Raw genomic sequence first — 27,809 nt, forward strand, 5'->3', positions numbered from 1 at the left:
GAGTTGGTCTATAACAAAGCGTTTTTAACCGTTTGTTATAAAATGCATATGGTTGGAAAGATGTTTTAAAAGTAGAATACAATTATCCACACAAGTTTGCCTCGAAATTGCGTGGTTTTCCTTCTACTGTGCGAACTAACATGGTCGGCCATTTATGGGAGTCAAAATTTTGACCCCCATAAATGGCCGACGTGTTAGTCGACAAGGTAAAAGGAAAACCACGCAATTTCGAGGCATGTTTGTGTGGATCATTGTATTCTACTTTTACAACATCTTTCTACCCATATGCATTTTATAAAAAACGGTTACAAACGCTTTTCAAAGACCAACTCGACCGATCCAAGGCAACGTGTTCCTTTAAGACGATACCACAACGAGGAACTTAAGTACTTCACTGAGGAACTTAAAGGAACACGTTGCCTTGGATCGGACGAGTTGGTCTATAACAAAGCGTTGTTAACCGTTTGTTATAAAATGCATATGGTTGGAAAGATGTTTTAAAAGTAGAATACAATTATCCACACAAGTTTGCCTCGAAATTGCGTGGTTTTCCTTGTACTGTGCGAACTAACACGGTCGGCCATTTATGGGAGTCAACAATTTGACTCCCATAAATGGCCGACTGTGTTAGTCAACGAGGTAAAAGGAAAACTGTACAATTTCGAGGCATGTTTGTGTGGATCATTGTATTCTACTTTTACAGCATCTTTCTACCTATACACATTTTATAACAAACGCTTTTCAAAGACCAACTCGACCGATCCAAGGCAACGTGTTCCTTTAAGGATGCCAGGCACAGTGACAACCAGACATTTTGATTTGGAGGTAAGCCGGGGTAAAGACATTTTGGAGTTGGGGCTATTTAATTTAACAAGTCAATTATGTACATTTTGTTAATTTTTAAAAATTATTCTATATAAGGGGGCGATCCCAGTTGGTGCATGACAAGAGTTGGTAGACGCATACTTCTCATATTGGAAGTAATGACATGCATTTGGCTAAGACAACTATATAATATACCGAATCTTTCATTTGTGCATGTTATCTATCTCATTTTGGGACTCTGAATGTAGAGTGAAGTACAGTACATCTCGAAAGATGCCAGATGAGTTGGTCTAACTGTTGAAGAAATAAGGTGTCATGGCCGAGTGGTTAAGAGCATTGAATTCAATTCCTGGTGGTTTAGTTATCGGAGTGTGGGTTTGAATCCTGGTAATGGCACTGGTGTCCTTGAGCATGATGCTTAAAGCCTTTACTACAATTGCTTCTCTTCACCCAGGGGTATACTGCGAGGGTAGAGGTTGATATTGTGAATGAAAAAGCCACTAGCGCCATACAGCAGCTCAGGGCTGTATACTCCACAGGGAGCTGAGAAAGATTAAAGGAATGTTATCGACCCAATGACCAGGACACTAATTACACATGTACTAATATTTATACACAACCGACTGGACAAGAAATTACAACACAGTACCAAACCATGAAATTATTAGGAATTAGCTTACTACATCAACCACAAAGTCACTCTCTATGCATTCAGAGTCTGGATCCACACTTGGTATCGTCAGCCCAGCATCCTCAGTCCTCTTCAAGACAAACACAACATCTTGCAAGACGTAGAAAGGGTTCTCTGTGTCGCCCTCGCACAAATAAGGCAACTTGGTAAATGTCTGTACAGTAAACCCAGCGGGTAAGAAGAAATCCTTGGTAGCGCTCATGACCTGTTCCTCCCATGTCTTGCCTTGGATGTGAAGAATTTCCTCTGGGTCATTCTGATTGCTACCTATGTGAATACACATTGGAGAGAAGCTCTGTTAAAGAAAGAAGCTAGCATAAAAACATCCTTTTCCTCTGGCAACTCACACCTGTTATCTCAATTTAAATTCCTTTTTGAAACAGTGGATTCAATTGGATCATGCACAAATCAGTTGGGCTGCTGACAAGTAATTCAATGTACCACACCCACTTGTTGAAAGGATGTAAACTCTCAGAGTTCATGTGGCCAAATTAATTTGGAAATTCTTTACAGGGTTGGGGAACTTTTTGAAGACGGGGAAAGAAACCACTGAGCCAACCTGATCCCAAATGATACTTCCTCTATAATAAACTTCAAAATCTGATGAACAACATCTTAACTTTTGAAAATATTTGTCTCAGCAAATCTTTACCTGTTTCTACAAATGGTTTGAATGGAAGAACGAGCGCCACAATAGTCACTCCGCCGGGTACCAGTGACCTATGGATATCGTGCATGATGGAAGCTGGTTTCTCACACCTATCCAATAGATTCAAGCAACTGATGACATCATATTTAGGACCAGCCCATTCCTCAATGCCAAGAACTCTGATAAAATAAATCAAGAGGAAAGGAAATTGTCATTTAATGTTCAGCAAAAAATGCATAGCTTTTTTGAAATACATCCCGCAGGATGCAACTGGCACCCCACTCACTTGGGCCATGGTTGATGGAGAAACCAAGTCAATAATCCAAGAGTAACTTAGGCCCCCCCCCCCCAAAAAAAAAAGAGAAAAAAAAGAAGATAAGCATCCCTGCCCCTTTCCTTTTAAGAGGCCACCTACTTTTTTTGTTTTGTTTAAAGAAGAACAAAAAAGAGATTACAATTGTGAAAAAATCCAAGCCCGTTGTCTTTTAAAAACATGTCAGGCAGCCATTATAATTTTTTTTTTTAAAGGCAGGACGCTAAACATGTTGTTTTTTATCTGGCCTTCAATAGAAAAGATTACTGTACGTGTATCCACGCTGCCTCAATCTCCTCTGCATCATATAAGACACTTCTGTTGCCGAAACCTTCTTGAAGTGACCAGCCATCATCTCCGTCACTCGGCCATCTCCAGCTCCAAGGTCAAGAAGATGGTCAGCCTTGAAGTCCTCTTTGATCTGAAGGAGCGAGTTGAACTGCTTAGTGGAGAAGACAAACATACTGCCTCTCTGAAGAAGTCTATGTGGATAACAAAAAAACACTCAACAATTTTTCTGTTTGAAATAACTCCTTTCCCTCTCGATGAGAATTATTTACCAATGGTTTTTAGAACTGCTTGATTGTTTTAATTAGGATATGAATATACAATAAAACTAACCTGTGAAAATTTGTGGAGTCAAAAACATGGTGTAAAATATAGCGAACCGTGTTCTGTAATGAAATTTTAAAAAATTTCAAAGAATGTTTAATTGTGGGTTTGAATCACGGTCATGACACTTTTGTCCTTGAGCTAAAAGGCACTTAACCATAACTTTTTCATTAAACATAACAATGGGAAGGTAGAGCAGTCTACTCTATCAGCCAGCAGCCAGGCTTCTAGTGGATGATGCCATGCCTACATCCTTACGGACTGTGAAGGGGGTCGGGGTAACCCAATGGCAGTCGAGGTCCAGGAATACCCACCAAGACCACGCTCAAGACCCTGATCGGGGATGAAGGAGTTAACAACAAGGAGGAGCTAATCAGTTGTATGCAGGATAGAGTTGTGTGGCAGGTCAGACATCGAGCCAGACTCAAACATGTGGCAATGCGACAACTTGGGTCGACTGAGTGAGTGAGTGAGTGAGTATCCCTGTTTCAGCCCATGGAGTAGGCGGCGATAAGTCCCTGGAGACAGTTGATTTAGGTGGACAGCCCAAATCAGTTCAGTAGACCTATAGCCCTCCCTCACAGCCTTGTGATGTTATAAGGCGATATATCATTAACAAAAAAGAATCCCATCAGAATCCTGTCTCCTTGAGATTCTTACCCATTGATTGAGGTAGCCGACATTAAGATCCCCAGGAAGGTTTTGACTAAGCTGTGCAAGGCTTGAGTGATTATCCAATCAGATTTCTCATAGCTTAGATCCAAGAATTGTTCTGTAGCTTCATCCATGTTGCACTGACAGAACAAAGCTCTTGACTCTTCAGGAAAGCTCTGCAAGTTACAGTTGTACCACTTTGCAAAAACAGATAAATCAAAACAAAGGTAAAGCCCGGTTCATACTTCCTGCGAATGCGAAAGCAACATGAATGTTGACGTCACAAATTCGCAATGAATAATTCGCAGCAGTTCAACTCCCCTCAACTCACTTGAGAAATATCGGTGCGAAAGGAGAGTTGTGACGTTGAATTCACATCAAATTCGCTTCGCATTCGCAGGAAGTATGAACCGGGCTAGAAGTCTCTTAAAACTTTCCAACAAACGAGATGACAAATCTTTCACCCTGGAGACTGGTTAAAGACACTGGACACTATTGGTAATTTTCAAAGACCAGTCTTCCCACTTGGTGTATCTCAACATATGCATAAAATAACAAACCTGTGACAATTTGAGCTTGATTGGTCGTCGAAGTTGCAACATAATAATGAAAGAAAAAACACACTTGTCACACGAAGATGTGTGCTTTCAGATGCTTGATTTCGGGTCTCGAAATCAAATTCGTAGAAAATTGCCTCTTTCTTGAAAACTACGTTACTTCAGAGGGAGCTGTTTCTCAGAATGTTCTATACTATCAACCTCTCCCCATGACTCATTACCAAGTAAGGTTCTATGCTAACAATTATTTTGAGTAATTACCGATAGTGTCCACTGCCTTTAACCAAGGATTACTACTGGACCATGATAATTCTTTTTCCACTTGGCCGTGTACCTCGTTCACTTCTAGGTTCCCCCCCTCACCCCAACCCCTCCCCTAAAAAAGGAAACATTTTTGCAGCTGTCTCTTCAAACCTCACATTCTAACTATCTTAAGGACCTTCTGAGGAGACATTTTGAACTTACTTTATCTACGTCATAATGTCGTCGGATCGCTTGCCTGTTGAACTTGGTGTTAGTCTGGTGCTCATAGGCTAGCCGCATCATGTTGTTACGTATACGTGGGCGAGACATGACAGTGTGACTGTGAGTGACGTGATGAGTGCATAACTTTTTCTTCTCATCCAGGGAACCTGAAATTAAGAGCGAAATAAAAAAATGACAAACTGTACAGAAAGGATTGTCTTGTTCCATCAAAGGATCACAAAGTTTAAAAGTGAAAGCTTGAGCTTAAATCACTTTCCAAACTAAAACTTTATTCAAAATAAAAGGGACAGGATTAGGGAGTAGGCTGGGAAGATAAATAAAATAGCGGTAGTGAACTGTACATTTCATGATACTTGTAAGCACAAAATTTGGCACACAGAATCTGTCTTATTATAAAAAAATGTTTGGCTTTATAGGGCCAGATTTCCCATTTGTATTTTGAAAAATATAAATTGCTGTTTATTCTACCTCTATTTTTCAAATGGCAATGGCCATTTTAGTGAAATCAGTCATCTCGCCTTCCCGCCCCCCCTCACCCCCAAGCCCGCAAAGTCGCCACCACAAAGGTGCCCCCTGCAAAGTTGCCCCAAGCAAGTTGGGGGGGGGGAGTGGAGGGGTGGTCTTTGTAGGGGCGACATTGAGAGGGGCCAGCTTGTACCTGGAAAGGGGGGGGGGGGGCGAGCTTGCTAGGGGCGACTTTGTGGGGGTTGGAGAATGACTTTGCCGGGGGGGGGGGGGGGGGGGGGGCAGGATGACTGGCAATCCGCCCCTGCAGTTTGTGTTGCTAAACGCTTTAGTTTAAAAAAGAAATCTGAAAAAAAAATGATAATGATATTCTTTACAAATCATGTAGGACTGATGACTGTAGGTGTAACTTTTGCCTGGCTTTAACCAGAGTTGACCTTGAGCTGAGCTGACTTCGACTTGAGCCGAGCTGACTTCGACTTGAGCCGAGCTGACTTCGACTTGAGCCGAGCTGACTTCGACTTTTGGGCCGATTGATTTGCCTCGAATTTCCTTGTTGACTTGATTGATACAAATAATAGTAGTAATACAAAACAAATGATCATCATGATTGATAAAATGACCGACCATATTTTCAGTTTCACGTCGAATTCCCTGGCCATAGTAAAAAAAAAGGCCATAATATAAATAGGTGACAACAATATCATTGATAAACTTACGAAGACCACAAATCGTCAATATCAATGTCGAAAATAAGACCTTTCTTCACACTCGTCGCACAGCTAGATTTTGTAGAGATTCACGCCGCAGTCTTTCACGTTGTTTTGTTTTTGATGTTAACTGCTGGCAATCTCGGTCGTTGGTGGCGCTGTTCATTGACAACACGAACATTTTTTTTGTAGAAACGATGTCTGCTTTCAGCGACAGAGAAGCCACGCTTTCGCGGCTCTCGAAGTTACAAAGGGAGATCGAACAGTTAACTGGTAAGCATAAGAACCCAAACTTTGTTATTTTCAAATGTTTGTACTGAAATTGTTCTCCTTTCGGGTAAATTATAGTATTTGTCAGCTGCCCAGTTTCCGGACAAGGGAAACCCCCCCCCCCCCTACAAGATCTGTACGCAATAATTGGATTGGGATGGACCATCATACATGGAGGGTGTAATTTTTAACTGGTATTTTTAGCTCTCCATGAGTTAGCCCCATTTGTGTGGCCAAGGATCCTTGGCCACACAAGTGGGGCTATCCTAGTTGTCGGGAGGAGGGTTACGTTATCGCAACTAGGGCTATCCATGAGTGGACTAGTTGCGATAATCGTAACCCTCCTCCCGACGGCCGCCCAGGCCGGAGGGTTACGAGTCTCGTTCGAGCGTAAACGGTTGATCTGGTCCAACACGTACAATTTGGACAGCTAGTCACCAGATTTGCCTGGGCGGCCGTCGGGAGGAGGGTTACGATTATCGCAACTATGAGTGGACATGTAATTATTTGTTCCCGAATGATATTTGAAAATATTCAGCTTGATCATTCTATCTTTCTATGGAAAGCTGGACCAGGGTTCAAAAAAGAACAGCAATTTCTACAGTTTAAAACAGAATATTTTATGAATTGCCACAATATTATTGATTGTTCAAAAGATCAAAGAAAATGAAGTCATTCATAAATTACTAAAAGTTGAAAATTTATTGGAGTTGTGCACCTCACTTGAGAAAAAGAAAAACATGAAGTTACACTTTGTTGTGCCTACCCTTAAGATGAATGTGAAAAAGACATAATTCGGGGAACAGTTTACTTCCCGAAAAATTGCACCAGTTATAAAAACCTAGACCCAGTAACTGTGGAGCTAGATTCCCTTTTTCGAAATTTTGGCGCTAGATTCCTTTTTATCGGTCATCATGACCGATAATGTCAAAATTTCGAAAAAAGGAATCTAGCGCCCCAGTTACTTGGTCTAGGGCTATGTTTGAATCATAATTTTGTTTCAAATTGTACTTTTATTCTTGTAAAAATTTTCTTTTGACAGATACTCTCAATCGTAAACCAAATTCAAAGGCAAAGTCTTCAAGTTATGACGACAGCAATAGATCCTCATCGAGGGCAGGCAGTCGCAGAGTCGTCCTTCCAGGAAGAAGTTCTAACTTGGTGACAGAGCCCAAGGGTTTTTCAGCTCGGACACCCGTACAACCTAGTCCTAGCTATGCAAGTAGGCTGCAAGAAATAGAGGCTAGGTATGCCACATCGGGTTTGGAGCATAATATTAAACCTGTTTTTGCTACAGCTCAAATTGTTAGTTCCCTTATTCCATCAGGACAACCTATCAGTGGAAAGAGTTGGACGAGTGCTCACCCAACCATGAACACTGGACAATTCCTTAATGTGGCTGGTAGCAGTAAGTCTTCATTTTCATTCCAACCTGTCAGTTCCCTCCTTCCATCGGGACAACCTATCAAGTCAAGTCAAGGTAGTCATGTCTGGAAAAGTCATCATCTGTCTGCAAACACTACACAACTCCTGAATGTTGCCGGTAGCCATAGCTCTTCCTTTTTGTTGGAACCAGCGAGACATTCTACAAAGAGAGATAGGAACACAAGCCAGCAGCATACATCTAAATCATCTCACCGTTCTCAGGTTGTAACTAGCTACAGCCACGATTTGAGCAAGAAATCCAAACTGCTCTTGAACAATCAAGTTAAAAAGGTTGAAGAGAAGTACCTGATCCGTCCCAACTTGCCGATCATGCAGGAACAGCGAAAGCATGTTCTTCATTCCAGCTCTACACTGCCCAAAGACCCATCAAGAGTAAAGTTATTGTCTAGGAAAGTGATCTCACCCTCGGCCTCTACATCAAAACAGTCCAGTAAGGATCCCAGCCGTGTACAGTCAACCTCGTCCTTGTCTCTCCATAGCTCCAGCTCAGACAGGAAATCTAACAAGTACTCATGGCGACAACCGTCTCACACAAAACATTCCCAAGATGAATCCCGTAAGCTTCCGTCCAGTAATGTCAAAAAATCACCCTTCAAGTTTGAGAAATCACAATCTTCAGGAAGCCGAGATTCTTCCCGGACCTCTACTGGCAGTCGGAGTTCAAGCCGAGATGCCAATCGTTCCAAGTATCATTACGATTCTCGTAGTACCTCGGAATCATCAGCCCATCGTAAACGCAGACACAGTGGGGATCATCACACACATAGTTCTCCATACAGTTCATCTAAATACAAACTGACAGCCAGACCATCAAGTAGCAGATCAAATACTTCTTCCTCGGGCAGCGTACAAAAGCATTATTCTGCAGACAGAAGGCATGACACTTCTCCAGTTCATCGCAGCTCGAGCAACAGTCGGGTTACAAGCAAAAGTAGTCATGTATATATTCGGGGCAGAGGTCAGAACTATCTTTCGAGTAGAAATCATAGCCTTCCAACTAGAAGAGGTCGTGGGTTTGTGACCTTTAGAGGTCGTGGATCAAGAGGTCGTGGGTATGCAAGAGGAGCTGGAGTCTACAGAGGTCAAAGTGCACCAGGTTATAGTCCAAGAACAAAACAAGTATGGGGATCATCATATAGCCCAAGATATCGAGGGAAAGGTAAACACATTTCACTTCCTTTCAAACGTCAGTTTTGTTTTTGAACCATCTCCATCAATTCACCCAATAGGTTCATGTTTATGTTATTTGCCACAATCTATCATTTTTTCTTCACACACAGGAAGATCTTCAAGGCACAATTTCACGCGTCCATCACCAAAGAAACATTCTCCAGGAGAAGGCTTCCGCTCAAAGTATGCGTTGATGAAGGCACAGAATACACTGAAGAAGCCGCTTTCCTTCATGGAGAAGTAAGAAGTCCTTAAATGTAGAAACTGGTGGGAAACAATCTTGTAAGGTTTACACTAACACTGCAGAATGATCCATGTCTGAGAATACGATGGTTCTTGAAAGAACTGATATTGTCAGAGGTGTATGTCAGGTTCCTATTTCCAAATGAAACGGTGAAAAATGTAATTTCCAACTTCCTGACAAGTTTTCCCTCAAGCCTACATTTTGTCACATTGAGCTGATTAGAATGAAATGTTGTCCTGAATGCAATCTTATTTTCTGGGTATTTCCTGTGATGAGATATACCATGATGAGTATCACAGTTCAAAGATGACAAAATGGTGTTTAGTTGCCTTGTTTTTTGTCGTGGCCTGTCGTGCGCCAACTTTGCATCAGCTTTTGTCTTTTGCCCTTACCGGTTTCATACCGTCTTATTGTGCTGTGCTTGTCTCGTGCACTTTGATATGCGTTAGCCTGTTTTGTACCATCTTGTGTTGCCATTGCCTGTCTCGTGCTGTCATGCTGTGCCATCCCCTGCCTCGTGCCATCTTGTGCCGCCCTATGTCTTGTGCCGTCCTCTGTCTTGTGCCATCCTCTGTCTTGTGCCGTCCTCTGTCTTGTGCCGTCCTCTGTCTTGTGCCGTCCTCTGTCTTGTGCCGTCCTCTGTCTTGTGCCGTCCTCTGTCTTGTGCCGTCCTCTGTCTTGTGCCATCCTCTGTCTTGTGTCGTCCTCTGTCTTGTGCCGTCCTCTGTCTTGTGCCGTCCTCTGTCTTGTGCCGTCCTCTGTCTTGTGCCGTCCTCTGTCTTGTGCCGTCCTCTGTCTTGTGCCGTCCTATGTCTTGTGCCGTCCTCTGTCTTGTGCCATCCTCTGTCTTGTGCCGTCCTCTGTCTTGTGCCGTCCTCTGTCTTGTGCCGTCCTCTGTCTTGTGCCGTCCTCTGTCTTGTGCCGTCCTCTGTCTTGTGCCGTCCTCTGTCTTGTGCCGTCCTCTGTCTTGTGCCGTCCTCTGTCTTGTACCGTCCTCTGTCTTGTGCCGTCCTCTGTCTTGTGCCGTCCTCTGTCTTGTGCCGTCCTCTGTCTTGTGCCGTCCTGTGCTGTTGCTATTCTTGTGCCATGGTCTGTTTACCAATCACTTGTATACAATGTTGGTTCATTTTATCATAACATTGGCGGGTTACAAGTTATATTTTACCCTTTAATATTGAAACTAAATTGAGTTTATTTGCTCGATAACAAAGCTTGATGTTTTCACTTTATAGGAGAAGATTGACTGTTCTTAATGACACACCCGTCCTGCTGAGGTCAAGGTACAGACTGGTCAAAGGTCATAGGAGTGTCCTTCGACCTGCATTCTCCAGCGCATCACTGGTAACACCACTGCGGAAACTCCCCACGGTTAAGAGGCTTGTCACTGTGAAAAATACCAAGACCAAACTCATCCGCAGAGTCGCAGGTGACTAATAACCCTAGTGAAACAGATCCTCACCCTCCCACTGTTGACTGTTTAATATCGTCCGCTGTGGTACATTGAATGATAGATAAACTTTGCTTGCCTGCCTGCAATATGGTATCATGTGGTGAATGCACAATACATACCACAGTCTAACTTTACAACAAACTTAAGCATAAGGCCTGAATTCTGTCTTAGCTGAGCTGATAAGTTGTCCACAATCTCTTGTATGAATCATGTTGCTCAGTAATAATAATAATTTATTTAGTTTAAAGTGCACTCTCTCCAGGCTCAGCCTGTTCGAAGGCGCATAACAGTGAAAAATACCATAAGAAAATTATACAGAAAAAAGTTTAAGAAAAAGTACCCCAGTAACTCACTATGTATTTTCTTTTCCCTTCACTTAGGAGAGAAGATGTCATCAGGCTCAATGGTCAACCTACAAGGAGCACAGTTCAAACTGCGTATTAATCGGTTCAGTAAAGCACTGTATCGACTCCCACCTAATGCCTCTCAAGTGTCCCCGTCCAATGTACGTAGACTGGTGATGAAATCTGCCACACCCTCGGTTACAAGAAAAGTTGCAAGGTTGGTGATTAAATTTCTCTTGGAAAAAGTTTTGAGGAAATTTGAATTAAATCCCTTCTCTGGTTATCTATCAGGACACTATCCTAACAATCTGTACAAATTTCATCTAATTTTGATAATTACGTTAGCCAGTGAAAACAGCTAAAAAACAGTTCATGTTTTGTCAGGGATGTTATGTATACTCACATTGGGCTGAATTTGGTTGCAGTAATCAGGAAAGCAACAGTGATTGTGAGGGTCTATGAATGTCATTTCCTCAACTTGACAGTACGGGAAATATTTCTCTGGAAGATTGCTACTGGTGTGACCTTTATCTTTCAGATTTGAAATTGAAAAAAAAAGAAATTGGTAATTTAACAATAAATGAAATTAGTTAATGGCCTGATGTTTTGACCCTAGCAGAGTCTTCGAAGGAAGACTCTGCTAGGGCCACTAACTAATTTTGTATGGTATATACCATAGGTCCTTTTGGTTTGTAAGCAGTTTGCAATAGCTAATAATATTTTCTAATTTTAACAATCGTGTACTTTGCCTTTACCTTCAGCCATGTTTTACAACGTAGCATCAACATTAGCCTAGCGGCCAAACACCGTAGTAAGAAGCAGTCTAACACTAAGCAATACTGTATGTTCTACAACCTGTATGGGCGTTGTAAGAGAGGAGATGATTGTCCATACATACATGACCCGGAGAAAGTTGCTGTGTGTACTAGGTAAATAAGTTCAACTTTCATTTTAAGAGAAAAAAATCATCTTTCTGGAGGTGTTTTAAAGGTCGATCGAAAGCTTTACACGGTGTGCTAAAGAAATATCATCTTATTTTTTTTAAACATTATTTTAAATCACACTTGATAAATAATAACCTTCACAGAAGAGTCAAAATTATTTTGTTTAAATCTTGACAGATTTCTACGAGGAACGTGTCCCAAAACGGACGGGTCATGTCTTTTCTCACACAAAGTCTCAAAAGAAAAGGTAAGCTTACAAAAACAAAAGAATAACTTAGAATTACAAAAATCTAAATTGATTGGATGATTGGAAGAATGAATCAACGACTACTTAAGTTCTTAAGTTAGTTGAACGTGGGTAAAACTGTCTAAGATTGTTGCTCTTTTTTCTATTTTATGCATAAACTTCCGCTTCCCAGGTTGTGTTGTAAACGTGGGTGTGATCCCTGGCTACATGGTAGTTGACAGCTACAACATGGCTTTTGACTGGCAGCGCCAAACGATGATATTGGCAAAACAGGGAGACCGCCAGCATTGGGCTAGATGGCTAAGTTGGTAGAGCGCTAGGACATTAAACTAGACGTCATTGGTTCAAATCCTTACGGACTTGACTGTTTAGGGGGTAACCCTGTTTCAGCCTGGGAGTATGTGCCCTTGATGAAAGTTGATTTGGTTGTCAGCCCAAATCAGTTAAGTGTAGCCGTCACTTTGAATTGCCCATCTGGCTTTGTTATGTTAGGCGATTTCTCATAAATGTTCTTTTGTTAAATTAAAAAAGTATGATAATATTCAATCAGATGCCGGTGTGTTCCTACTTTCTGCGTGGTGTGTGTAACCGTGACGACTGCCCTTACTCACACGTCAAGGTCAGCAATAAAGCGACACCCTGCCCAGACTTCATCAAAGGTTACTGCCCACTGGGAGAAAAGGTAATATTTAGTCTCAAAGTTTGGGTTACAAAGGCGGTTGCCTCCATGCCCACTGGTAATTGTCTTTGTGCCCTTGAAATGCCCCAGTAGAAATTTACAATTTCCTTAAATAGGGTGCCCTTTACCAAGAAGAAAAGGCCTTAAAGGCCAGCAATATCAAACAAATTTACACATAAAAGGACTAATGGTATTTTTACATTTTTAGTTGAGAGTATCAAGTTTGGAGTGTGAGTCGGAGTACTTAATAAGTTGAGTATCGAGTACAGACTTTGGGTATGAATACTTTGCTAGCCGAGTATGAGTTTCTTCAAAACAGCCCTGGAGTTTGAGTTCCAAGTACAAGTACTACAGCACTTTCATCGAGTAATAAATTCAAAAAATTCTACTTGCAGTTTCATCAATGATTATAACATCCCCCTACGTAAAGCAATCTTTTTCTTGTGTTTTTCTGAAGTGTAAAAAGAAACATATTGTGAGGTGTCCTGACTTCACACTGACAGGGAAGTGTGCAAACGGTGCAAAGTGTCCGCTCTTGCACAAGAGGGATCCAACCAAAAGCAACATCGCCAAAACCAAGACAAGAAAAAGTTCCACACAGGATTCTGAGACGGAGGAAGTAAGAACCTCTGACAGGTAAGCCATCAGGAAAAGGTGCTACCCCAAAACTTGCTTACAAAAAATTCATCCACTTAGCACAATTCAGCCGCAGGGAAGCAGTTAACATTTGACCGGTAACCTTCTTTTTGATTTTTTTTGTGTTTCTCTAAAGTGGATTTTTTTACTTTTGGTGCAAACATTTGTTTTGACTTGAAAAATTTACTGTGAGTCAGCTCTGAAAAAGATCAAACTGCAGCCATTTTTGTATTGTCCCCTGTATCCACACAAGTGTATTGTTAGCTCCAGATCTCAATACCTAAATTGGCCAGACTATTGGTAAATGATTCTAGTTTGAACTTTCCTGTCAAATTATTTTCTATCAGCTACTTTTATCTTTTTTTTTACACACTAAAACAGAACTCCTACAGCAAAACACAAAAGAGAGAAACTTCTTTTATAAAACTATCCTCCGATACGCCATCAAACAAGACAGCGCCCTCAACGCCTGATACAAGTGAGAAAGGAAACAGTTTCCAGCGAAACACTAGTGAGAGTCAACAAATAACGAGCAGTGGTGAGGGAGCCAGTATCATTCCTTCATTTGTCAAGTTGTCGAATGCCGATAGAAAGAAAAGTGTAGCGCCCTCAGTAGCCAAGACAGCAGTTAGTGACAGGGAGCCTGCGATTATCTCTAAGACAAACAGTAAGACATCCCGACCCCCTCAGGAAAATGGTATGGTCCAATCAACATCCAGAAAGCTACGAAGTGATACACTGCCCTCTGTTGGTGAAAGCTCCAAATCCTCAAAAGGTTTGACATCAATCATACCACAGGCATCTGCTGACCATCACCATCTTGTTGAAACAGCTCCCTCTTTGCCCAAAAGTGAAGATTCTTCTTTCATCGACCTCAACGTAACACCACCCTCACTGTTAGCAGCTGGGGAGGGTAGTGAGGAATTGCCTTCATTCATTGAGCTGTATCCTGGTTCCCCCTTCAGTCCAATGGAAGAGTCCACCAATACTGCACAACAAGGTGAGCATCCTGCTTAAGATTCAACATCCATTAGTGGTTTAAAGGGAAGGTACACGTTTGGTAATTACTCCCAAAACAAATATTAACTAAAAAACTAACTTGGTAACGAGCATTGGAGAGCTGTTGATCGTACATTCGTACACAAATTTTGAGAAACAGCTCCCTCTGAAGTAGCATAGATTTTGGGAAAGAGGTAATTTCTCACTAAAATAATAAAGACTTCTAGCCCATAAGTCTTTTATTCCTCTCTGAAAGCACACAAATTCGTCCAACAAGGGTGTTTTTTCTCTCATCATTTTCTCGCAACTTGGACGATCGATTTTATGTATTTTATGCATTGTTGAAATACACCAAATGAGAAGACTAGTCTTAGACAGTTACCAAGCGTGTACCTTCCCTTTAAGGGATGTTTTTATTGTAGAGCAAGTTGGTTTTTATGGCTTCAATATTCAAAATGATGCAATAATTAAGTTTAGTTACATTCACTGCAGCAATGCACTCTAAGTAGTTACACTGTGCTTAAAGTATTGGGCAAGCATTTAAGTAAAACTTTTCCGACTACACATTGAGACATGTGAGACCTTGTAACTAGTATTTATATTAGTTATGTAGAAAGACATTTGTTGAAATACGCTTACAAAGTAACCAAAAGTCTACTTATATGTTCTTGGGAAGATGTTGAATTTATTTGCAACCAGCATTGTATATAAATTCTTCACCAGTTTCCATTCATCACAGACATGACAATTATTAGTGCCGAGTTATTCCCTCTAGAGTCACAGTGGGTCCAATTATCCATCACCTTTGGCCAAATTTTAGACATAAAAATCACTCGTCAATCTACAACTGAAATTGAATCCCCAAATGGTATCCATCCTTGAAGCTATGTTTGTGGTTTCAACAGGGATGAGATAATTCAGACTTTTATCTGAATTCAGACTTTCTTGGGAGCTACATATAATAGGCCGTATTTTCACATTAAGAAAGTTGGTTAACACCTCAACAGTTGTGTTGATCCTTTTTTTTATTTATCAAAGCTGGGTACTTTAATAAAATGGACTGAATTTTCTTACCTTAATTTAAATTTTTTTTTTTTTTTTTTTTTTTTTGTGGCGGGGGGGGGGGGGGGGGGTTGGTGTGGTTGTAAAAACTGTTACCAACAAAGCAATAACAAAAACAACATCAACACACACTAATTGTCTGACAACATTTGGGGGGGGGGACATGAGATTTCCACTAACAAATTCATAGAAAATTAATAAAATCAAGATCCAGATGTTCTCTATCCATTGAAAACAATCAAAAACAATCAACCACAATAAATAAAAAACAAAACTCACAACTAAATTAATCCTTGCAAACACCCCCCCCCCCCACCCCTACAAGGCTTGCCAAATTGCAGGGTGCTGTGGTGTGGGGCATGTGGTGCAATCCTGCCACTGTTCTTTATTACAATAATGTTTTTCTGACCTTGTTTTTCCTTGCACTTGTTTTCGGGGTAGACCAAGGACAAGAGGTATATTAACTGCCTGCTTTTTGACAGAACACAAATGTGCACCACACCCATTTCATCTGGTCCACTGTGGTTAACTTCTGTGTATGCTGTTTACATTTATACCCTTTTTAAGTTTAATGTTTTCCAATGGGGGAGTGAATATGTTAAAAAGCCACCCAATCAGAAACATATTTTTAAAAATTTAATTACGACCTCAACAGTTCTTGATTTGTTTGTTATTAAAAAGCTGAATTCCTGAATAAAAAGGACTGATTTTGCTTACCTTAGACTTGGAACAGGAAACGTATGTCTGAGGTTTTGATTCTACGGTTTTGTGAACCACATCTATGCAATCTGAAAGATACAAAAGATTGGAAACAACAATTTAATTTTTTTGATGAACCAGGCCATGCTCTAACTTTGTTTGACTAACTTTTTTCATGGCTGAGTTGAAAGGTAATGTCAATGAGATGACATTACCTTTCAATTCAGCCATGCAACATTTTAGCTGAACAGTTGATTTCCTCTTCTTATGAATATATGATAAAGAGAATAGAGTTGTATAAGTTGAAAATGATACAAAGTTTGTTGTGACTTTTGTTCTCTTGCAAATACAAAATGGCATATTTGTACCTTGAAAATCATACATTAAATCATATTTTTAAAAGAGGTAGGTTGCTTGTTTGATTAACCAGCTGGGCTACCTAAGAGCCAAGTGTAACAAGCCAACGAGGCTACCCAAGAGCCAAGTTTGACTGCCCAGCCAGCCTACCTACAAAATTTTGACTGGCCAGCCACTGCCAGGCTACACAGTAGAACCAAGTTGTACAAGCCCACAGCTTTCTTTACTATTTTTGTAAAGATAACTAAATAAACCACCGTTTATAACCAGTATGTTAATTAACAGGCTGGTCTATGAGTTTTAACAATTCTTTTTAGCTACATCATAAGGCGTTTGTATACCTCAATATTTATGCAGCTAGCTCAAAGAGCGGGTCGTACAGGTAGGATACATAAATCTGTACACCAAACTGTTCAGTACAACAAGATAGTCTGCCAGGTTTTTTTTCGTTCCCAAAAAGGTGTAACTTTACTCTAAAATCCAGACATACATTGAGATATGTTTACGATTAAACTTGTAAAGGGGGACACCATCCTGACCCCAAAATCATGTTTTTGGTTATTGATCTGTCGTAGTACACAGGCCCTTTCTTCTGTAGGGATTTTAAAGGTAAGCTACAGCTTTGAAAAAGACTGGAAAAACAACTTATGTTTTGTTTTTTTTATTTTTGTGAGAAAGCTTAGTACCGACTGTTATACAGTTGATATGACATCCATACTCCAATTAATAGATGGAAATTTGCATCAATAGGACCTCATTGTGCGTCAATAGGACCTCACTGTGTAATATCTTAAACAAAAACAAGATATATTCAAATGATCGTATGCCATAGTTCTTGCTCGAAAAAAAAACATAAATGCATGTTAAACTGCTCTGGTCTGGTTAGAGCAATTCTGTGCCAGTAAACATTTTGAGCAACAATCCCCTTTGGTCTTTGTGAAATTTCCCTCCAAGTTCTAGCCCTGGTCTTAGCAAACACCCTTGAGCCATCCCAGTTGCCCAGGGTGCTGTGTCTAAAACAGTCTCCCTACACAAGATCTCAAACTATGGGTTCTGATATAAAACAGGTATGTTCCCGCTTGACGGTCAGTTTAAATCCCAAAAAAACTTTGAAACAAACCCCCCCCCCCAAAAAAAAAAAAAAAAAACGGGGAATAATCTGACACTTGCCTTGACGGTCAGTTCAAAATCTTTAAAAAAAAGTTTTTTTTTTTTTTAAATAATCCAAAAATAAACAGGATAAAATCTGACACAACACAGGCCAGGGTGGTATTGTACCTTTAAGGGTGCCACCACATTTTGTTCGTTACCCACAAACTTCTCTCCCCCATTGGTGCGCTCCAGGAAGCCAAAATTCCTAGGGTGAGACTGGGTTACTGACATATGTATGCATTAGTGAAATAGTATTCACTCCACACTGATCCCTGTCCTTAGCTACACACCTAATAATATACAAGCAATCAGTGAGTGAGGTTTGAGATCGACCCAAAGAAAAAAAAATCTAAAATAGAAAAGCTGTGGAGCCTAACTACATTACAGTCAGGGTTTGGTCTGGGCTGACAGCTGCTAGGCTTGTCCTGATAACCCCATGGGGATTCAGGGTTCGAACCGAGGGGTAACTCCACTACCATTCACAATGCAGCAGGTGGATACAATGTTAGGCCAAATTAAAAACAAAAACATGTTTGGTCTCCCTGCCAAGCTTCCTTTTTATAGAGTGCCTTCTTTTTCACTCATAAAGTTTTAATGATCTGAGACAAAGAAGAATTAATTTTGAAAAAAAGCCCAGCCGGTTGTTTGTAAAAATAAGTCGGCCGGCCGGCAAAGTTGTGAAGGAAAAAAGAAAGGAAAAAAGAAAAAGGCCCTCCTCCCTTTTTTCAAAAAGGCAGGGCGCTAACCATGTTTTGTATTTTAAATGGCCAAAGCTGTTACTAGCAGACCCAGAGAACTCTGTAGCCAGGCCTAGATTTATGGCAGGATTTGCTTTAAGGACACCTCAAGTTATTCATATGAGATGTGGTTTTGTGGTTTACTGTATGGTGTTAGCCAAAATATTGTCTACTTCGGTTGTTTACTTTTGTTTGTATTTAAAGACTTTTTGTTAGGTAGGTTGCTTATAATGTTAGCCAACATACTGTCTTTTGGTGTTAGCCAAACCACTGTCCTGTAAAGTTAGCCAAAAGACCGTCTTGTGGTGTAAGCCAAAAGACCGTCTTGTGGTGTAAGCCAAAAGATCGTCTTGTGGTGTTTGCCAAAAGACCGTCTTGTGGTGTTTGCCAAAAGACCGTCTTGTGGTGTTAGCCAAAAGACCGTCTTGTGGTGTAAGCCAAAAGACTGTCTTGTGGTGTTTGCCAAAACACCGTCTTGTGGTGTTAGCCAAACGACTGTCTTGTGGTGTTTGCCAAAAGACCGTCGTGTGGTGTTAGCCAAAAGACCGTCTTGTGGTGTTAGCCAAAAGACCGTCTTGTGGTCTTAGCCAAAAGACCGTCTTGTGGTCTTAGCCAAACGACTGTCTTGTGGAGTTTGCCAAAAGACCGTCTTGTGGTGTTAGACAAAAGACCGTCTTGTGGTGTAAGCACCCAGGTGCTGTATTATGCTTACTTATCGTAAAAATGTTCCTAAAGTTAAAGTGATGTGGTAAACTTACCCTGTGTGCTAACCTTGCAAATGGCGATATATTTGGGGTTGTTGGTTGTCAAACTCTTGTATTATCAGGAAACATTGTGTCCAAACTGTTTCATCATTCTGAAATGAGAACATGATAGTGAGAAATGGTTAACTAACTATTGGCCCAATAGATGACTGGATTTTTGTTTACAGATGTTTCAATAGATCAGGGCCCAAACATAAAGCTGTTAGGCAGAAAATACTGCAGGACAAATTTCTTTGCTTAGCAAAAATTGAGAGGGGCACCGGTCACCACATTGAAACTAATGTAATTTTGGCTGTGATTGGCCGGTAACTTTTCTTTGCTTACACAGTTGATATATTTTTTTCGAAGGGGGGGGGGGGAGGCTAGGAGGAGGGGGTGGTGGTGATGTTTCCCTTCCCTCAGGCAACATACATGTTTTGACCTTGCAAAGAGGGTTTTGTTTGTAGATCTATTAAACCTGTTGATACAGAGGCAGTACAGATAGATGACTGACTGTTTAATGACAGAGCTGTCTTGTGTGTTTATTCACAGCAATCCTGTCAGAACCAGTCAACAACTAGGGGCCTACCAACTATTATGACAGGAGCCTGTTAAGTCCTCCTTTGGTCACCTAAACCCACTGTCATAAAGCATGTAAGCACAACAACCTGCTAAGCACAGGAAAATCTTGCTTGACAAAAACAGGTTTCCAGCAAACACTCCGTAAAGTTCACACTGCAACTTGCGACTTGTGCCACTCTCAGTTTGTGCTTAGCAGAGAATTTTGTCAAGCAGTATCAGAGGGGGGCGTGGCAGGGAAGGGTGCATCCTCCTCCCCAATTAAAAGGTTCACTGTACTTTCTAACAAATCAATGGAAATCTCCCCGTTGAGTACAACATTAGTGACAAGCGCTGTTCACATTTCCACTTCCCATATACCCCCAAAACACCCGCACAGGAAGCGTGCTGTTAACACTTATTACGAAAACAAGAACATACCTAAATGTACGAATGTGTCAATTTAGAGAGGAATGCAATGGAAGTGTGTCTGAGAATGTAGCAGGGCCACAGGTTAACAGAATTCAAACAAAAAGATTCAAGAATAACACCCATTGATCTGGGTCATTATCTTGGCTATCCCATTTCATTTTAGACAGCTCTACGGTACCTCTGGGAAATTGTTTCTAAATTAAATTATCTCAATAAAGGCTACAAATCTTTGCAGGCCTGTCATCCTTCAAGATTTGTACAATACTCTCTCATTGAATTCCACAAACACCATAGAGGCCATGACAACTGTTGCCCTTGTCTTGCCCTTGTCTTGTCCTCAGTGCTACTCCAATGTTAAAAGTATCTTGGTTTGTTAGTTCAAGGAGTATGAACTGAATGTTAATATTAACATAGACAGTTGTTATATAGCGCATACCACCAAAAGGTCCTTAGAAACATGTTGAAAAAGGAAGAAAAGAATGAAATTAATTGTGAAAACATTGATTGAACAAATTTGTTTTAACCGAGGTTTTAAATTGATCAGTAGTTTCAGCTTGTTTGACATTGTGTTTAACTGTTTCAAAGATGCACAGGAGCGTTCTGGAAGGACTGTATTTGTGATACCTGGGGTTGATACCTTGGGTTGACAAAAGATGTTTGTTTGTTGAATGTCGGTTGATAATGCTGAATTAGATCCTGGAGATAAGCAGGGGGCTGTACCAATAAGTGTTATTGTGTTTTCTTAAATGTCATATTTTCATTTTTCAGAAGCTGATGTCACAAGAACACTTCAGATTCGACCTCAATTCAAAAGGCTCTTTAAATCAGAGAAAACAGACAGTACAAAGAAAACAGATACAACAGACAACAGATAGGCACGCTTGCCGTAAGCACAGAATTCCCTGCTTCCGTAAGCGCTGATTCTGTGCTTACGGTAATGAGCCATGAAATTGGGCCCAGGTCTGGTACTTTATGCTGTAAGAGTAGGGTCGACGTTGGAGTAAAATACCACAGTACTGCAGGGCGTGTTGCTCAACATTTTAGCAGGATCAGAATTTATTTTACAAGGGGTGGATTTCACAAAGAGGTAAGACTAATCTTACCTTGAGCTAGGAAGACTTACTTGTCTTAACTTAGGACTTGCCTTGGATTGTTAATATCTCCTAAGACTAGTCCTAAGTTCTTGGTGAAATCGACCCCATTAGCGACCACATTATCGCAATGAGAGAGAACTTTCTACAGTTGTTACAATATAATATATGTTAAATTTGCATCGGGGATAAAGATTATTAACTTTGGTTGTTACCCCTTACACCAATGTGTGCTAGCACTGTATCCTTAGTACTTTCCAAAACCCTGTGAAAAAATATCACAGGCATATTACTCGGGTGGGTCGTGGGTTCGAGTCCCTACTGAGTAATATGCCTGTGATATTTTTTCACAGGACTCGGGGAAGTACCGAGTGTTATATAAACAATCACTGAGAGATAGAAAATTGATCTCATTCGTATTTGGGTGAGTTTGGTGCTCTTTACAGGAAGATTCTAGACACAAACAAAGTCAACATTTGAACATCATTTCTGCACAGTGAGGTATGAGAACAACACAAGACAGCTGGACTTGTTTTGGTCCCAAGTTTCCTGGCCCGATGTTAAAACCACTGGCCTCAGGCCAGCAGTCCAGTGGCCGTGAAGCAATGTTTACCTTATAGTAAATGGCACCTCTTTGAGAAGAAAGGGCACCAAGGCAATGATTAAGGAAAAAAGAAGTTAGTCACAAAGAGGATGATGGGTGGTGTAGGTGTTTCTACATGACATTTAGGGAGAAAAAAATGATGAACAAGACTGGTTGTTCATTATGTGAAATCTATTTTTCAAGTTTTTACAAGATCACCTAATATATTTTTTTTAAAAACGTGCTTTATTGTTGCTCAAGAGAGTTTATTTGTTGTGTATTTAAAAACCCACCTGAATTCGAAATGTATCTTCATACTTTCCTTAAGACAGGACAGGAAATGCCAAAAGGTAATTGATTGTGTGAATTAAAATCTGAGATGAAAATAATCTTAAATTTAAAAAAATTGTTTGAAATTGTAAGAAGGATCAAAATGCTTTAAACTATCAAAAGCTGATGTAGGCTCACTAACCAAAAGTGTTTTACTACCATTAATTAAGAGTGATTACCAAATGTGTACATTCCCTTTAAGTTTCTTGTAATTAATTTTAAAATTTTATAAACAGTTTGATTTAGTGTACTATTTAAATGGAGGTTTAAAATGCCTGTTGTTATTGTTGTTGTTATTTATTCAATTTCAATGTGTTTTGTTTTCATACTCTGTCAAGGACAACTAAACATTGCTAAAAAAGCGAGTCATATTAAATTAGTGAATAATTAGACTTATGGGCCATTTAAAATAATTAATGTTTGAAGGGCTTTTGTTTCTTCTTAGAAATTGTCTTGCCCGACCTACCCAACCCAAATTGAGTTTTTTAAATTTTGACCGAGTGTTCAATGTAGCCATTACACTGGAGACAAACGATATGGCCCAAGCGAAGCAGATGTTTGAGGTCAAAATTCTCCAATCTCAGGAGTTTTCAATTTTCACTATGCACAGATTATGAAGGGAAACCAAATCGGAACTTTGAATCTTTTGCGATTCATAAAAAATTGGAAGTCAATGATTATTCAAAGTTGCCCCTCGGTGCAGTCAATTGTTAAGAAAGGTGATGCCAGTTTTTGCCAAAAAGAAGAAGACGACTTGATTTTTTGATTTTATTCTGTATTTTAATATTAAGATTATTAAAGAATTTTCTCAACATTTGTTGTTGGACAACTTATGGTTTTGTTAGAGTCAGGATCCCTCCTCAAATGCCACTGTGAAGAAAGAAAGAAAGAAAAACCTTAATATTTGTGGTCAGTCGCTAAAAATGAGTGAGCCCTTTGATCAACTAGTTTTCAACTAATAATTTTGTACAAATTATATTGTTTAAATTGTAAATTTTAATTATTAAATGACTAATGTTTACTGAGTTTCTTTAATTTGCCTTATTGTTCATTTTAGCTGTTGTTAAAAAAAAGGGGGAAATAAAAGCTTCCTTTAATTTGATTTTTTGCTTGAAAAGTTATTTAATAATATGGTAATTCAAATCCAACTGGATATATGATCACAATCGTCCATTGTAGCTAACTGTTTACAAAATTGGTTAAACCCCAAACAAAAGGTACAATTCGTATAGATACAATGCTAGAATTTGCTTGATCCCCAAAACAAACCCTAAAAATTGTGCCGCCATATTTTGGCTTTGATAAAAAGCCATTAAGTTTTTGCAAAACAAAGGAGTTGGATGTTGCATAACTTGGGGGTAAAACACTAGCATGCATGATCTCATTCGCAGCAAAATCCTAAAAAGGTTGAACCATTGTGTCGACATATTTTTTCTTCGAAAATATGAAGCCCTCAAACTCTTGCAATCAAGGGGTTGGATTTTGCAGAACTTGGGGTAGGACGGTATAAAAAACAGGGACATGGTGGATGTAAAGACAAGGTGAGCGAGGATTGAGGATGGCAATATTACATATAAAGAAGATGCAATAATTGAGTGAACAACGAAAACGTGACTAAACGGGCATTGAACCTGCGACATCACAGTTTCCCTAATGGTTTATCACTTGGTAAGAAGTGATTACAGATTGACCAATACAGATAACAGATTGACCGGAAATCGTCAATACTTCAAGAAATACCAAACATTTCAGAACTTAAAGGCAGTGGACACTATTGGTAATTGTCAAAGACTAGCCTTCACAGTTGGTGTATCTCAACATATGCATAAAATAACTAACCTGTGAAATTTTGAGCTCAATCGTTCATCTAACTTGCTAGATAATAATGAAAGAAAAATAACCTTTGTCACACGAAGTTGTGTGCGTTTAGATGGTTGATTTCGAGACCTCAAGTTCTAAATCGGAGGTCTCGAAATCAAATTCGTGGAAAATTACTTCTTTCTCGAAAACTATGGCACTTCCGAGGGAGCCGTTTGTCACAATGTGTTATACCATCAACCTCTCCCCATTACTTGTCACCAAGAAAAGTGTTATGCCAACAATTATTTTTGAGTAATTATCAATAGTGTCCACTGCCTTTAAATTGAGTGAAAAGGCTTGTTTTGTTCAGTGAGTTTTTCATACTTTGTAAAGTCAGATTGAGGCAGATTTTTCAGTTTCGTATGACAAAGCAAAACTTTGTTCAATTGGGAAAATATTTTGGTAGCGAAAAGGAAATTGCACATGCAAAACTTTAAAGAGAATGTAGGGTGATAGACTCTCGGATGAGTACATCGTACTAGAACCAGACGGTGACTACACCCGGTCCTGATTGGTCAGAACGTTTCCAAACGCACTGCTTTTAGGCCAACGACAGAGCTCCACGAGTGAAACTAGTGGTGTTAGATTAATACGAGACTGTTAATTGGTTCACCATATTCTCAAAACTGAGACACACAATGACAGATTAAAAACAGGACATCAAGTCTCAACAGGTTTGAAACACAATGATGGATCCGTTAACTCATAGACAGGTCTCTGCGTATCTCATAATGTTATCATAAGGGAGTTCACTAATTATAGAAAATGTTGCTGCGTGTAACTGCTAGATCTGAAGTCCAGACGTCTAACCATTACCACATGGGCACCCCTAGTGGCATTACAACCTTGCATCTTCACCCCATGAACCCACAAGGGGCCATGCTCATCGCCTGGTGGCTCCCATGGGGGGTCCTGAAGTCACATTGTATGTCATTTATCTCTCGGCCAAAGTACGAGCCCATCTCAAGGGTGTGTTACACAATTGAATAATGTCTGCTCTTATTTCCAAGATTATCCTACATCTTTCTCCCTCTTCTAAATATGTTCTTGAGACATAGGAATAATTCTTGGGACGTTGGAACAATGTCATAATTCCTATCTTAGCAGAGTCTGCAAAACACCTTGATTAAGTTGGGCCATGGTTCTAGACAAACAAAAACGTTCAATGCAAATGAGCCCTAACAAAAACCGAGCAGTTTGTTGAAAAACGAAAAGTTTGGTGTAAAACGAGGACCTCTTTAAAGGCACTGGACACTACTCCACTGTGCGTCTCAAAAAGCTTTTAAAATCTGTAAACTTATAGGACTTCCTTGTAAAGCTAAGCACGCATTTCCCCATTAAGATACACTACATCCCTATTTTCAAGGAGAAAAGAACAAACAAAAAGTAGGCCTACCACTGTTTCCATAATGCAGATACACAACCATTAAAGTATTCAAAACTAAAACAGGCAAAGAAATGAAGAACTTGAACAGGACAGCAAGTGGATATTTATACACATGTGTTACAGCATATTACCAAATACATTGACAACTCATCATGCAATGCCTCGAATCCCATAATAAACAGAAAACATAGGCCCAAATAACAACGAGGAATTCTGCAAAACAAATGACGACCTCGAAATGTCTCACATCTGCAGCTGCTATGATTTCGCCCCCACCCCCCCCAAACCCCTCCCCCCCCAAAAAAAAAACCCCACAAACAAATACTACACTTTTATTAACGGACTTCTGAAGAATACACCCCCCCCTGTTTCCAACTGCTTTAAGAGCCGACTTGAGGCGGCGGTAACCCCCCCCCCCCCTTGAGACGAGTGGTCTCCAAGGGGGGCACGAACCCCCTTTAACCTCCAACTCAGGTCAGGGACATAACTCCGATCATTAAGCCCTAAACGGGGTCAAGGACACTGAAAGAGGGACGGGCCATTTTATAAAAACTCGGGATTACAAAGACAAAAAATACTGAGTTCTTAAAGTTTTTATAGAATACTAGATTAGTTTTGGTTGTATACCCATATAATACACCGATGTGTGTTAGCACTGTATACTATGAACTTTCCTGAGCTCTGTGGAAAAAGAAAAAAAAAGGCATATTATTTTATTACTCGGTGAATTTCGACCAAACAAATATTGGTTAATTTTAAATGAATTGTATACGTTACCATAAAACTAACCTGTGAAAATTTCATTTAAAAATCTGGAGCGGTTATGTTCACACAGGAAGAGTAATCTGCAATTGAAATACACAATCTGGGAAACCTTACTGTCAGTAACGCTTCTCATATTCAAATATTTGGGGGTGAGAAGTGATTTTTTTCTTCTTCATAACAGCAGTACTTAAAAAAAACTTTCAACATGTTTTACTATCCAAAGCTGCTTTTCTTCTTACAAAGTAATTTTGTATTTCCATAAATTTTCAGATTCATTACCAAACGTATAAAGGCTCCAGGTTGTGAAGCATTCACAATTATGTGATGGGAACAAACATTGTCGGTATCACGATTTTCCCCTAAGTAATTTGTGTACAATTGGAGCAGATACTGACCAGTTCCTGTGGTGAACAGTTATTACCCAACCCTGTGTTGCCGAACTACAAGTGACAAATTGTCAAATTGTGTTTATATCAATATTTGCGGTATGGGCGTTGCATGCATGAGACTATATTAGAATCATGTCAACATCACTGCCAATATTCATATCACATTACCTGCTTTCAATAACAATAAAGACTACTGGTTCTAATTATACTGAAAAGGGGTCCAGGCTGTCCTCAAGCCTCGGTTTGAGGAGGGTAACACGGTACCGAAAATGGCAGAAAACAAAATGGCTATTTACACTCTGCTCGAGATTTATTTCTACTTTATTTGATTTTGGATAAAACTTACAGCATAAACAAAGTTCGGAGGAAAGATTTCAAATTAAACCACAACCTTCAAAACATGGTTATTAACTTATCGACCGAACTCCATTAGTAGCTCCAATATTTAGTTACAACAATAAGAACTCCCATTAGTCTGTTTTAGTTTCAAACTTTATATCACAGCAACATGATTTTCCTCTTTGGGCGAATTCCCATTCGCAGTGATCCCCGACGTTATGAAATGACCCCTTAGATCTTAATGCACTTGGCCCGAAGGAAAAGTAATAATGTATTGATGGAAATGTTTCCAATGATGAATTGTGATCACAAGCTTTAAAATTATACAAGCTCACCACCCCCCTTTAAATCCAGGGTAGTGTCTTCCGAGATGTGGCCCCTGACCTACGGTTCTTATTTCGGCAAGGGTTCCGGCCCAGGGTTGACAGGTTCAATCAAACCACCTGTTTTTGATAAAACGTTGTTTTGAACTGATTAATTAAAAACAAGAAATCGCGATGTGTTTTGGTACTTTCACAAGTCTCACAATTTACAGGCAACCAGTTCCAGGCAATCTCAAAAAAAGAGAATCCATTCACATTTGAATGTTCACAAGATTTTCTCGGGAATCGTAAGACATTGTTGGAATTTTGTTTTCCTGGCTACCAAAGTGGTCATATAGCATGCACTGCAGTAGTGACTCCAAGTTGCCTGTAAAAGTTGGCTCGTGTGACAAGACCCTTAGTTCTCAATGTAAAAGACACTCTTGGGAATGATCTAAGAACCACTCAAGATTATGACTCTAGTTTCAACGATTAGAGTGAATTTTATTATGAAAGTCCCTTCGAAGAAATCATGGGGTATTCCCAGAAGGCGTTTCTCGACAATGATTGAGTTATAAGACCAAATTAAGTAGGATTTGAAACTTTGCACGGTGGAAATACGACATGGAAAG

General features: G+C 40.0%; 2 protein-coding genes across 2 annotated transcripts; one reads left to right on the forward strand and one right to left on the reverse strand.

The window, feature by feature from the left end:
• Positions 1-672: 672 nt before the first annotated feature.
• LOC139935152 (protein-L-histidine N-pros-methyltransferase-like) lies at positions 673-6,085 on the reverse strand. The gene is made up of 6 exons (XM_071929621.1): positions 5,972-6,085; positions 4,767-4,933; positions 3,751-3,941; positions 2,751-2,960; positions 2,169-2,344; positions 673-1,783 (listed from the first exon to the last, which is right to left on the reverse strand). Exons 2-6 carry the CDS (start codon positions 4,872-4,874, stop codon positions 1,497-1,499), a joined length of 972 nt encoding a protein of 323 aa, XP_071785722.1. The 5' UTR covers positions 4,875-4,933; positions 5,972-6,085; the 3' UTR covers positions 673-1,496.
• A 40-nt stretch (positions 6,086-6,125) lies between these two features.
• Positions 6,126-23,206, forward strand: LOC139934404 (uncharacterized). Its single transcript, XM_071928627.1, has 11 exons — positions 6,126-6,235; positions 7,275-8,837; positions 8,959-9,088; positions 10,325-10,518; positions 10,923-11,103; positions 11,648-11,815; positions 12,008-12,077; positions 12,628-12,759; positions 13,214-13,392; positions 13,740-14,392; positions 20,900-23,206. Exons 1-11 carry the CDS (start codon positions 6,160-6,162, stop codon positions 21,004-21,006), a joined length of 3,453 nt encoding a protein of 1,150 aa, XP_071784728.1. The 5' UTR covers positions 6,126-6,159; the 3' UTR covers positions 21,007-23,206.
• Positions 23,207-27,809: the final 4,603 nt, after the last annotated feature.

This window comes from Asterias amurensis, chromosome 3 (genome assembly GCF_032118995.1).
Source record: "Asterias amurensis chromosome 3, ASM3211899v1".
Classification (NCBI taxonomy): Eukaryota; Metazoa; Echinodermata; class Asteroidea; order Forcipulatida; family Asteriidae; genus Asterias; species Asterias amurensis.